The 9427-nt window shown below is 56.4% G+C and overlaps 1 protein-coding gene across 3 annotated transcripts; it reads left to right on the top strand.

The window, feature by feature from the left end:
* Positions 1-430: 430 nt before the first annotated feature.
* On the top strand, positions 431-9409 carry MOB1A (MOB kinase activator 1A). 3 transcript variants are annotated; one of them, XM_037371610.1, is made up of 6 exons: positions 431-527; positions 4818-4984; positions 5959-6052; positions 7846-7979; positions 8082-8245; positions 8769-9409. In XM_037371610.1, the coding sequence occupies exons 1-6, from the start codon at positions 517-519 to the stop codon at positions 8844-8846; spliced, it is 648 nt and encodes a 215-aa protein (XP_037227507.1). In that variant the 5' UTR covers positions 431-516; the 3' UTR covers positions 8847-9409. The 3 variants fall into 3 exon arrangements, with proteins under 3 accessions (XP_037227507.1, XP_037227504.1, XP_037227505.1); XM_037371607.1 differs by lacking the exon at positions 431-527 and adding an exon at positions 2286-2410; XM_037371608.1 differs by lacking the exons at positions 431-527; positions 8082-8245 and adding an exon at positions 2286-2410.
* The last annotated feature ends 18 nt before the right edge of the window (positions 9410-9427 follow it).

Below are 9427 nucleotides of genomic sequence, written 5' to 3'. Positions count from 1 at the left end.
TAGAGTTTGAGTCTGGGATTGGGATGAGATTAAACACAGCACCGGGGTTAGGGTTAATTTTAAACTTGGTTTGGGGAGTAAGCCAATGTGCACAGGACAGGCAATTTAGCTGCTACAAAAATAGGGAAGATTTTTGCTGCAGGATGTCACTGCTACCATCCCACCCCATCTCGGGCATCACAAAACCTGGGGTAAACCGGGCGCTCCCAGCTAGGAGCAATCCCGGCACGGCAGGGCAAGAATCCAATCCCACACCTCCGCAGGCACGGGGTGGCCCTCCATCAGCATCCATCGATGATGAGAGGGAGCCGTTACTCACCATTTGTGTTTCTCCACCATTTCTGGCCATGCTCTCCATGGGTGGAAAAATTAAACGCTCTTGTCCCAAACTAAATGCCGTCAATATGTTTTTTAACAGATCCCACGTGGCATCGGGCAGCTCACGGCAATGGGTCGGGTCTGGACAGGCGTAAACGATGCTCCCTGGTATCGCGGAGAAGGAAGCAAGAAACCTGCATGGAGAAGAGGTACAAGGAGAGTCTCTAAATCGTCAGGAGCCTGCACTAAGCGAGATGAGCCACCTCCCACACCTTTATTTTCCTTAGCTTTTCCCTACGTACCCTTTGGGCAGCCTTGGAGGTTTATCCCGAGGTCATTGAGGTGCTCGGTAAAGCCTGGAGAGGTTTTTATGGCTCCCTGAGCATTCAGGAAATACCGAGGATCACCAGCCATGGTCCCACCAGAGCCAGCCCCACACTATGCCGCCTGTGAGAGCTGCCGGAGGTGGCCTGGCCACCAGCAAAAATAACCTCACGGCATTTATTTTAGTTTTTAACTTGTTTATAGTAGCCGTGGTCGCTCCCTGGATTTAAAAGTAATTTTTTAGGTCGATAACAGCAGCTCTGTGCTAAGACGTAGGTTAGAGGATTTGTGTATCTGCAAAAAAAGGGTAAAAAGCTGCAGAAATCAGCTCTGGGAAAAAGGTTTGACAAACTTGAGGATGTCTGGGGGGAATTTCAGCTTGTGAAGTTGGTCCCTACCGACAGCTTCGCAGGTAGCAGCCGGGGGCTCCGGGGCTGGGGGGATGTACGGGCCCAACCCAGTGTGGCACTGAAGAAGAGATGCTGGGAGAAGATGGTGGGAGTTATCAGGGAGGGTTGAAGGGGGGTGGGGAAGAGCATGTGAGTTGCAGAGGGGACCCTGCTGGGGGAAGAACTATGGTAGGGGGCTGCCCAGGCCCATGGGAAGGGGGCTCTGGGGGTTCCCAGGCCCCTGGAGAGGAGCTTTAGGAGTGCCCAGGCCCATGGGGGGTGTCCAAGACCATGGGGGTGCTCTGGGGTGCCCAGACCCATGAGGGGTGCCCAGGCCCATGGGGGAAGGCTCTTGGGGTGCTGAGGTCCTTGGAGAGGAGCTTCAGGGGTTCCCAGGCCCTTGGGGGGGAGCCCAGGCCCATGGCGGGGGGCTGTGCTGGTGCCCAGGCCCACTGGGGGAACTAAGGGCCAGGGCAGGGGGGCTCTGGGAGTTCCCAGGTCTCTGGAGAGGAGTTTTAGGGGTGCCCAGGCCTCTAGGGGGTGCCCAGGCCTGTGGGGGTGTACTGGGGGTGCCCAGGCCCATGGAGGGGGGCTCTGGGGGTGCCCAGGCCCCCAGTAAGGAACTCTGGGGGTACCCAGGCCCATGGGGGGTACCAAAGCCTATGGGGGTCTCTGGGGGTTCCCAGGCCCCTGGAGAGGAACTTTGGGGGTGCCCAGGCCCCTAGAGAGGTGCTTTAGGGGTGCCCAGGCCTGTGGGGGCTACTGAGGCCTATAGGGGTCTCTGGGGGTGCCTAGGGCCCTAGAGAGCTGCTTCAGGGGTGCCCACGCCCATGGGGGGTGCCCAGGCCCGTGGGGGCTACTGAGGCCTACAGGGGTCTCTGGGGGTGCCCAGGCCCCTAGAGAGCTGCTTTAGGGGTGCCCAGGCCCATGGGGGCTACTGAGGCCTATAGGGGTCTCTGGGGGTGCCTAGGGCCCTAGAGAGCTGCTTCAGGGGTGCCCACGCCCATGGGGGGTGCCCAGGCCCGTGGGGGCTACTGAGGCCTACAGGGGTCTCTGGGGGTGCCTAGGTCCCTGGAGAGGTGCTTTAGGGGTGCCCAAGCCCGTGGGGGGCGCCGAAGCCTGCACAGACCCACGTGGACATCAGCGCGTGTGGCTGTTGCCATGGTGATGGCGCCGAGCGAGGCCTCGCCCCTTTCCCCAGGCCCCGCCCCTTTCCCCAGGCCCCGCCTTCCGCAGCAAACCCTGCCCTCCGCGGAACTCTCGCGAGAGCCGGCGGCGGCGGGGCGGGGCCCGCAGGGAGCTGGGGCCGCGCGCGAGCAGCCGGCGGCGCCCCCGTCCCCTCAGCCCGGCCCGGCGCCCCTCGCCATGAGCTTCCTCTTGTGAGTGCCCGGCCCGGGGGGGCTCCGAGGGCAGGGGGGCTGCGGGAGGCTGCGAGGGCCTTTGGGGGGAAGGAATAAGGGGAGTCTTTTGGGGAGGTGCTGCATGCGAGGCTTTGGCGGGGAAGGCCTCTGAGGGATGGCGTCTGTGAGGGGCTTTGGAGGGGTTGTGAGGAGATTTTGTGGGGGGAGGGCAGTTGGAGTTGGTCTGTGAGAGGTGCTGAGCGGGGGGAGGCGCTTGGGGGTGGTCTTGAAGGTTGGGACTGGAGGGGGAGGAAGGCTTTTGCGGGGGTTCCTGCGGCAGGGGGTGCTGAGGGAGGCCTTGGGGGGGGCTGGTGGGTTCGGGAGTTTGGTGTTGGGTTTGGGGGCGTCCTGGGCCTTGAGGGAGGCTTTTGGGGTCCAGGGGATGAGGAGGGCCTTGCGGTGACACACGGGAGGGCTCTTCAAGGAGGTTTTAGGGGGAGCCCTGGGTGGCTTTGGACAGAGGCCCTGGGGGTCGGGGGGGGGGGGGGGGTTGAGGGGGGTCCCTGGACCTGTATGGAGGGGGGAAGGCTTTGAAAAGAGTCCTTGGGGATGCATGAAAAGGGACCGAGGAAGACCTTGGGAGGAAGGCCTGGTGGGGCACGGGGAGGAGCGTGGTTCTGTGGAGGAAGCCCGGGGTGTGATGTTTTTGGGGGAGGCAGGCAGGGGTGCCTTGCAGGGGTAGGGTCCCAGGTCTGGCTGTGGAGGGGGGCTGGCAGCCGGAAAGGGCTGGCACCCCCAGGTTGGGTGGGTGCTGTGGAAGGCTATTGGGGGCTGAATTTGGGGGCGGGAGTGAGGGGATGGAAAGCCTTTTGGGGGGCAGTCTTAGAGGGCAGGCTCTGGGGAAGGGTTCTCTTGTGAGGGTTAATCCCTTCCAGGTGGGGAGACTTTGAGGGGTTGGTCTTCCAGGGGAATTTGGGGAGGCCCTGAAGGGTGGGGGTGCTTGCAGGGATGTTCTGCTTTAGTGGCAGATATGGGGAGGGGGGCTTTGGGGGTGTGGGGCTTCCACCTGGGTGGACTTTGGGGACATGGGATTTCTACCTGGGTGGGCTTTAGGTGGGCCTTATCCTGCATCTGTGGACAAGCTCCGGTGCCTTGCCAAGGGTGCTGGCTGGTGCTTGTGTGAGGGGCTGCCCTCTGAGGTGGGGCAGGCCTGATTTGCAGGGGAAACGCTGTTAATTTGGTAGACCCGCAGGTATGTGGTGTAGAAAATGCATCTTTAACACGCTGCAGGGGATGGGCTGTTGCATACCTGTGTCATAGATGTGAAGATTTGTAAAGCGTGAGAGGGCTTCTGGCTCTTAAGGCCCGGTAGGTTCTGTGGACGAGGACTGGAGGCGTTTTGTGGCACCAGAAAGGGCTGGGGAGCCTCTCCCTAGGGCTGACGATGCACTGGGTCTGCCTTTTGGGACCTTCCGCCTAGGGTCAGCAACACACCGGGGCTGCGTTTTGGCTGTAGCAGGAGGCAGCAGCTTGGTTTAAGAGTGAGCTGGATCTAAAGGTCTTTTATTTCCGCACCAAGCGTTGCGCATAAACAAGAGTGTGCAAAGCCGTTGGGTTGCAGCAGGAAGCTGCCGCGAGGTGTGTGTCACCCCAGCGCGTCCGGTTGTGTGCAACGGGGCCGGGATGCCACCAACGCCAAGCAGCACTCGCCGGACAAGCCCGTTTTCCCCAAGCTTTGGCCCTGGCCATCCTGCTCATCCTCGCTCAGGAGCAGAGAGCTGGCGGGGGCTGAAAGTTAACATTTTGAGGTTGAGACGTAGCGAAATTCATGCAGGTTTTGGCAGCGTTGGGCTGTCTGGGGAGAGGCTGCGGTGCCGGTGGCCCCGTCGGAGGGATGGGGGGAGTTTGGCCAGGAGCTGTGTGATGGCTTGGCTGCTGAGCGCAGCTGTCGGTGCAGCACAGTAAGGGAAGATTACGGTGGCGATTTGCATTTCAGGGCTGGAATCTATTAAGTCGCTATTTTTAGCAAGCTGTTTCCTACGGTGTGTTTGAGCGCTCGGCATCTAATATGTGCCGCTGTCAGACTGACCTAGTGGCAGTCGGCCGGTCGTTTCGTTCCCTGGCAGAGTTACGTGGGCTTTCCTTTCTGCAATCGAAAGCAACTGTTGCTTGATGAGTCTTTGGGCCTTTGCGTAGGATGTTTGATTTTTTTTTTAAAAAAAAAAGGGTAGGCGAAAGGGGGAGGTGTGCAAGGAGCTTTTTTTGTGACACCGACTGAAACACCGTGGCTTGCACGTAGGATCTGTTCCCCCGACGGCAGGGGAGACGGGGAAGGGCCGGTGTCACCCCGATTAAAAGTGCCGTATGCCAAGGGGTAACAGGGGAAGTATTTCTGGGAAGGGAACGCTGCTAAAGGACTAACTGGAAATGTTTTCTCTCGTGTCAGTGGGAGTCGATCTTCGAAAACATTCAAACCAAAGAAGAATATTCCCGAAGGTTCCCATCAGTATGAACTCTTGAAACATGCAGAAGCGACTCTGGGGAGCGGTAACCTTAGACAAGCGGTTATGTTGCCGGAGGGAGAGGACCTTAATGAGTGGATCGCAGTTAACAGTAAGCCCTGTGAAAGAGGGACCCACCCAAGCATAGAGGTGGAGTGGAAAAACTGAAAATCTCTGGGTTTTATCCTGATAAAGAACCTCAAAATTCCCCAGATGAAATTCTTACCCCAGGCATACTCTATTTAGGTAACTGAATTGAGATAAAGGGAAAGTAAGCGGCGTGACGTGCCGACGGTGGTCAGGCCCCGCACCAGAGGGGGGTTGTGCTCCAGAAGCGAGAAACGAACCTGTGCCATTGTGGTTTTGGGGTGGGTTTTTTGACTTCAGACTTGCAAAATTATTAGTTCTGTGAATGGTTGGGTTTGTACCGGGGAGTAAGCCCCAGGTGTTGATATTTGGTTAGCACTATCGGCTGCAAAAACGGTGGCAGCAAACAGTCCAGGGAAAAAGCAGAATGCTTTTCTCCGTTGAACCCTATGTTTGTGGAGGTTTTTTTGATTCTATTTTCGTTTTATTATTGCTGCGTGCAGAGCTGAAAAAGCCAAATACTGCAAATTTATTTTGCTTTTAGCACTTGCTCTCCCTGGCCTTGAACTTCATTCCTTTGAAGACTGGAGGAGGAAAAAGTAGTTTTGAGCGATGGAAGGCAGTGAGTTAGGGGTTCAACCTAAGGGAGGTGTCTCCAGTATTATCAAAATCAATCAGGTTTTTGAGGTATGTTTTTAAAGGTGCCTGGAACCTAAAGCAGTCATTTCCAAGGTACGGGAGGCTAATGGAGCTTCGTGCTGTACAAATTGGTTAGAGGCGGTAGCCAGACGGTGGAAAAATTGACGGAGCAATCCGAATTCCTAGATGATCAAAATGTTTTGTCCATGTGTTGTACAGAAGGGGGGTGAGAGTTTTGTGGGACGTTCATCCCCACAACGGTGATCCTCGGAGGCTGCGTCAGCTGAATGAGAGCACACCGGTGCTCCGGTCCACTTTGTGTTTGCATTTTTGAGTAAACTGGCTGCGTTTCCTTTCCAGCGGTGGATTTCTTCAACCAAATCAACATGCTGTACGGGACCATCACGGAGTTCTGCACGGAGGTGAGCTGTCCGGTCATGTCCGCAGGACCAAGGTACGGAGTTTACTGCGGGCTGTGGCCGCAATTCCTACACGGGGAAGTACGCGAGTGTGCAGGTTGCTCAAGTGTGTGTAGAAAGACTCCAGAAAGAGGCTGGGACATGTCCGGATCAGGTTGAGGCGCAGCATCATGCTCCCAGGTGTCATTTACACACACATGAAGCCACACAGTCTTGTCAGAGAGGCTGTGTGGCGTCGGTAGCTGTCGTTTGGTCTGTCCGTTGAACGTCTGTCCAGGGGAAGCACAACTGGGGATCTCTTTTCCCCCTGTCGATCGGGTTTGGAAAGATGTGATGTTGAAATGGTTTGTTTTAAAGAAAAGGAGAGATCTAACCTGACTGGAAGTGTCTGGTCTTGCTGTCGGAGTCTCGTAGTAACCTCTATGATGTGCTGCCTTGCAGAGCCAGTGTTCTAAGAGGCTGTAGCAGGGTTTTTCTAAGCACGAGCGGTTCTAAAGCTGCCGCTGCCAGTGTGGGGTGCGAGACGGTGCGCGCTCGGGTTGGTTTACGGTGCGTGCGACGGGGTGAAGAGAGCAGCCCAGCACCGCTGTTGTTGTGGAGAGTTCAAGCTGGGAAGGGAACCTCATGCTTATCAAGACTGGTAGGTGCAGGAGGGAACGGCTAAGCATCTTTGGGGTCCTGTGATCCCTACACCTCATCGAGGCTGGTGTTGTCTAAAATGTTAACACTTATCCCAGTGCTGAAAAGAGCATGGGGAGTGCGTGTTGTCCCAAGGCGCTTTTAGGGGCTGGTGTCCCTTGGTTCGCGCTGGCACCCAGGCGAGAAGCGTGGGCGGTGGGCTTTGGGGGGCACATTTAGCTGGCTGATGTGCAACTACTTTGTAGAGGAAGTCGGAGCAGCGCAGGCTCCGTTGTTTTTAGGAGGTTTTTAGGAGGTGCGAATACCTGCAGGGAGAAGACTTAGTAGGCGTTGGTTCTGTGCTTGTGTGTTTTGCCGAGGGGAAGCTACAGCAGGGTATCGCGCTCGTACGGTTGCTCGAGGTTCTTGGGGCAGCAGCGTGACGTCTGGCTGGTGGGCAGTATTTTTAGGGTGCTGTGTAACATCCTGCCTCGCTTTTCTACTCAAGAAGTATCTGGATTGCAAGTTCTCATTTCTATATTCGGGGACGTTTCCTGTAACGACTTCCTGTTTAAATGGCACTGTTGTGACCTACGACAAGTGAAAACAGAGGCGACAGCCAAAACGGAGGGGGGGGGGGGGGGGGGGGGGGGCGTTCCTCTGCTTTTTAAGGGTTTTTGCAAAAGATCTCGGAGAAAGCAGGTTGCGTTGTCACGTGGCATGACAGTCCACGTCTGCCCGGTTCGGAGGAGCCGTGGGATCGATGAGCACATGTGTCGATTTGACCTGGTGGCTTCCAAGAGCCTTTGGCTAACGGGCAGCCCTGGGGACGGCCTCTCAGAGAAGTTGGCCGTCTTGGGGAGCGGGAGTGTCAGATTCCTGGAGACTGTCAGAAAGCCAAAGGTGAATTAATTGGGCTGGTGGGCGATGGCCCAGACGCTTCCTCTTTGGCCAGGTTTTGTCTCATTTTAAGGAAATGGTGATGTCAGAGGAGGTTGCCACAAAGTGGCTGAAGTTCTGTTTTGAGGGTCAAACGCTGCCTCTTGTTGCTTTGTGCTTGGGGAAACTTGATAAAGCAAAACGCTTCTCTTGTCGCTTTGAGGAGTCCGAGTGTCTGGGATCCTCTGAGATAAGCGGGAAGCCACGGCGCCTGAAAATGCAGTTTTTCCTCAGGGAGCCAAGAATTTATTTCCCTTCCCTCTCCCCGCAGGTACGAGTACCACTGGGCGGACGGCACCAACATAAAGAAGCCGATCAAGTGCTCGGCTCCGAAGTACATCGATTACTTGATGACGTGGGTGCAGGACCAGCTGGATGACGAAACGCTCTTCCCTTCAAAGATCGGTAAGCGTGACAGAGCGGGCCTCGCGTATGGGACCGAGCCGTCTCGCTTCGGTATTTCCCATGGAACTGAAGGACTCGTCCGTGTGGGTTGGTGCATTTCAGGCGTCCCTTTTCCCAAGAACTTCATGTCGGTGGCCAAGACGATCCTGAAGCGGCTGTTCCGCGTCTACGCCCACATCTACCACCAGCACTTCGATTCCGTCATGCGGCTCCAGGAGGAGGCCCACCTCAACACTTCCTTCAAGCACTTTATCTTCTTTGTGCAGGCAAGTTGCAAAGCGGCGGCCTCTGGGGTTTCTTCTTCCCCGTTTGCTTTTAAAGGGAGCTGGACTTTAAGCGCCACCTCGCTCTTTGAAGATCTACAGCTGTGGCGTGCGCCAGAAGATACGCTCGGCTCACACCCTGCGTACCGTGCAAATCATGCAGCTGCAGCGCTGTGGGTTTGGTTTTTTGGTGGTTTGTTGCTTTGGGGGGTTTTTTTCTCTTTTCAGGAAGCGTGGCCAAAGTCAGCTGTAAATGCTCAAATTTCCCTCGGTTTTAGCTATCGGCCTGCAGCTAAAGAAACCGGGCTTGGGGGTTTTTCCCCCCTCACCAGTATTTTAACAGCCTGTTCGGTGACTGCACGTGTGACTTCAGCAGCACAGTAGAAAAAGTGGTGTTGCCCTGAAATGCTTGAATTTCTCGGGGCGAGGCAGCTGCAACCCCCAACACGCGTGCGGTGGCCGGATGTGTTTCCCTCAGAGCTGAGTGGCACCTTTAGTTTTCGTGTTGCTTTTTTCCCCCTGCCAGGAATTCAACTTGATCGACAGGCGGGAGTTGGCGCCTCTGCAGGAACTGATTGAGAAGCTGGGCTCCAAGGACAGATAAAAACTTTCCCCGGAGGACCCTTTGGCTGCTCCTTTCCGCTTTGTACGCCAGCCACTTCTACGCTTCACCTTCTGCGATGCAAGCTGTCCTCCGAGGCCGAGCATCATTTCTACTCTGCAGCAGCGACAGCCTGTGTTGTTTTAAAACTTGCTGGCTGTGATGTGCCCCGCGTAGTCCGCTTCATTTTCTAGGCGACACGCAAGAACCACAGTCTGGTTGAAGCCGGGACTCGGTTTTGTTCCCCGCAGGCATGGGGTGAAGTTCCGAGTGCCGCACGGCTGCTTTCTACTCCCAGAGGCAAAGTTTGTTTTCCCTCTGGCCCCCACACCACGGTGCTCGGCCTGTGAGCAGTGCGGCTCTGCTTATTTTTGGATAAAAGAGGTGCACTTTGGCCCAGAGCCTTAAGCTCTCCTCTGGCAGCAGCATTGGCAGGGGGAGGGAAAAAAAAGTGCCTGGCCCGAGGGGAGCCTGTCCCTGGGCTGAGAAGAGCAGCTCGCTCTCTGGTGTTCCCAGGGGCAGCAGCAGTGGGTGGCCCAGCAATAAAATAAAACTTTTCTCTTCCAGCCGAAGGGGAGCTGTCT

The sequence above is a fragment of the Falco rusticolus genome, chromosome 20 (assembly GCF_015220075.1).
Source record: "Falco rusticolus isolate bFalRus1 chromosome 20, bFalRus1.pri, whole genome shotgun sequence".
In the NCBI taxonomy this organism is placed as follows: domain Eukaryota; kingdom Metazoa; phylum Chordata; class Aves; order Falconiformes; family Falconidae; genus Falco; species Falco rusticolus.
The sequence above is the reverse complement of the archived record's forward strand: the minus strand, read 5'-3'. Positions and strand labels throughout refer to the sequence as shown.

What these genes read in the sequence shown, in the direction of transcription:
- MOB1A (XM_037371607.1), top strand. An exon ending in TGAGTGGATCGCAGTTAACA is followed by an intron (nt 4,985 to 5,958) that starts GTAAGCCCTGTG and finishes TTTCCTTTCCAG; the next exon opens with CGGTGGATTTCTTCAACCAA. An exon ending in ACTTTATCTTCTTTGTGCAG is followed by an intron (nt 8,246 to 8,768) that starts GCAAGTTGCAAA and finishes TCCCCCTGCCAG; the next exon opens with GAATTCAACTTGATCGACAG.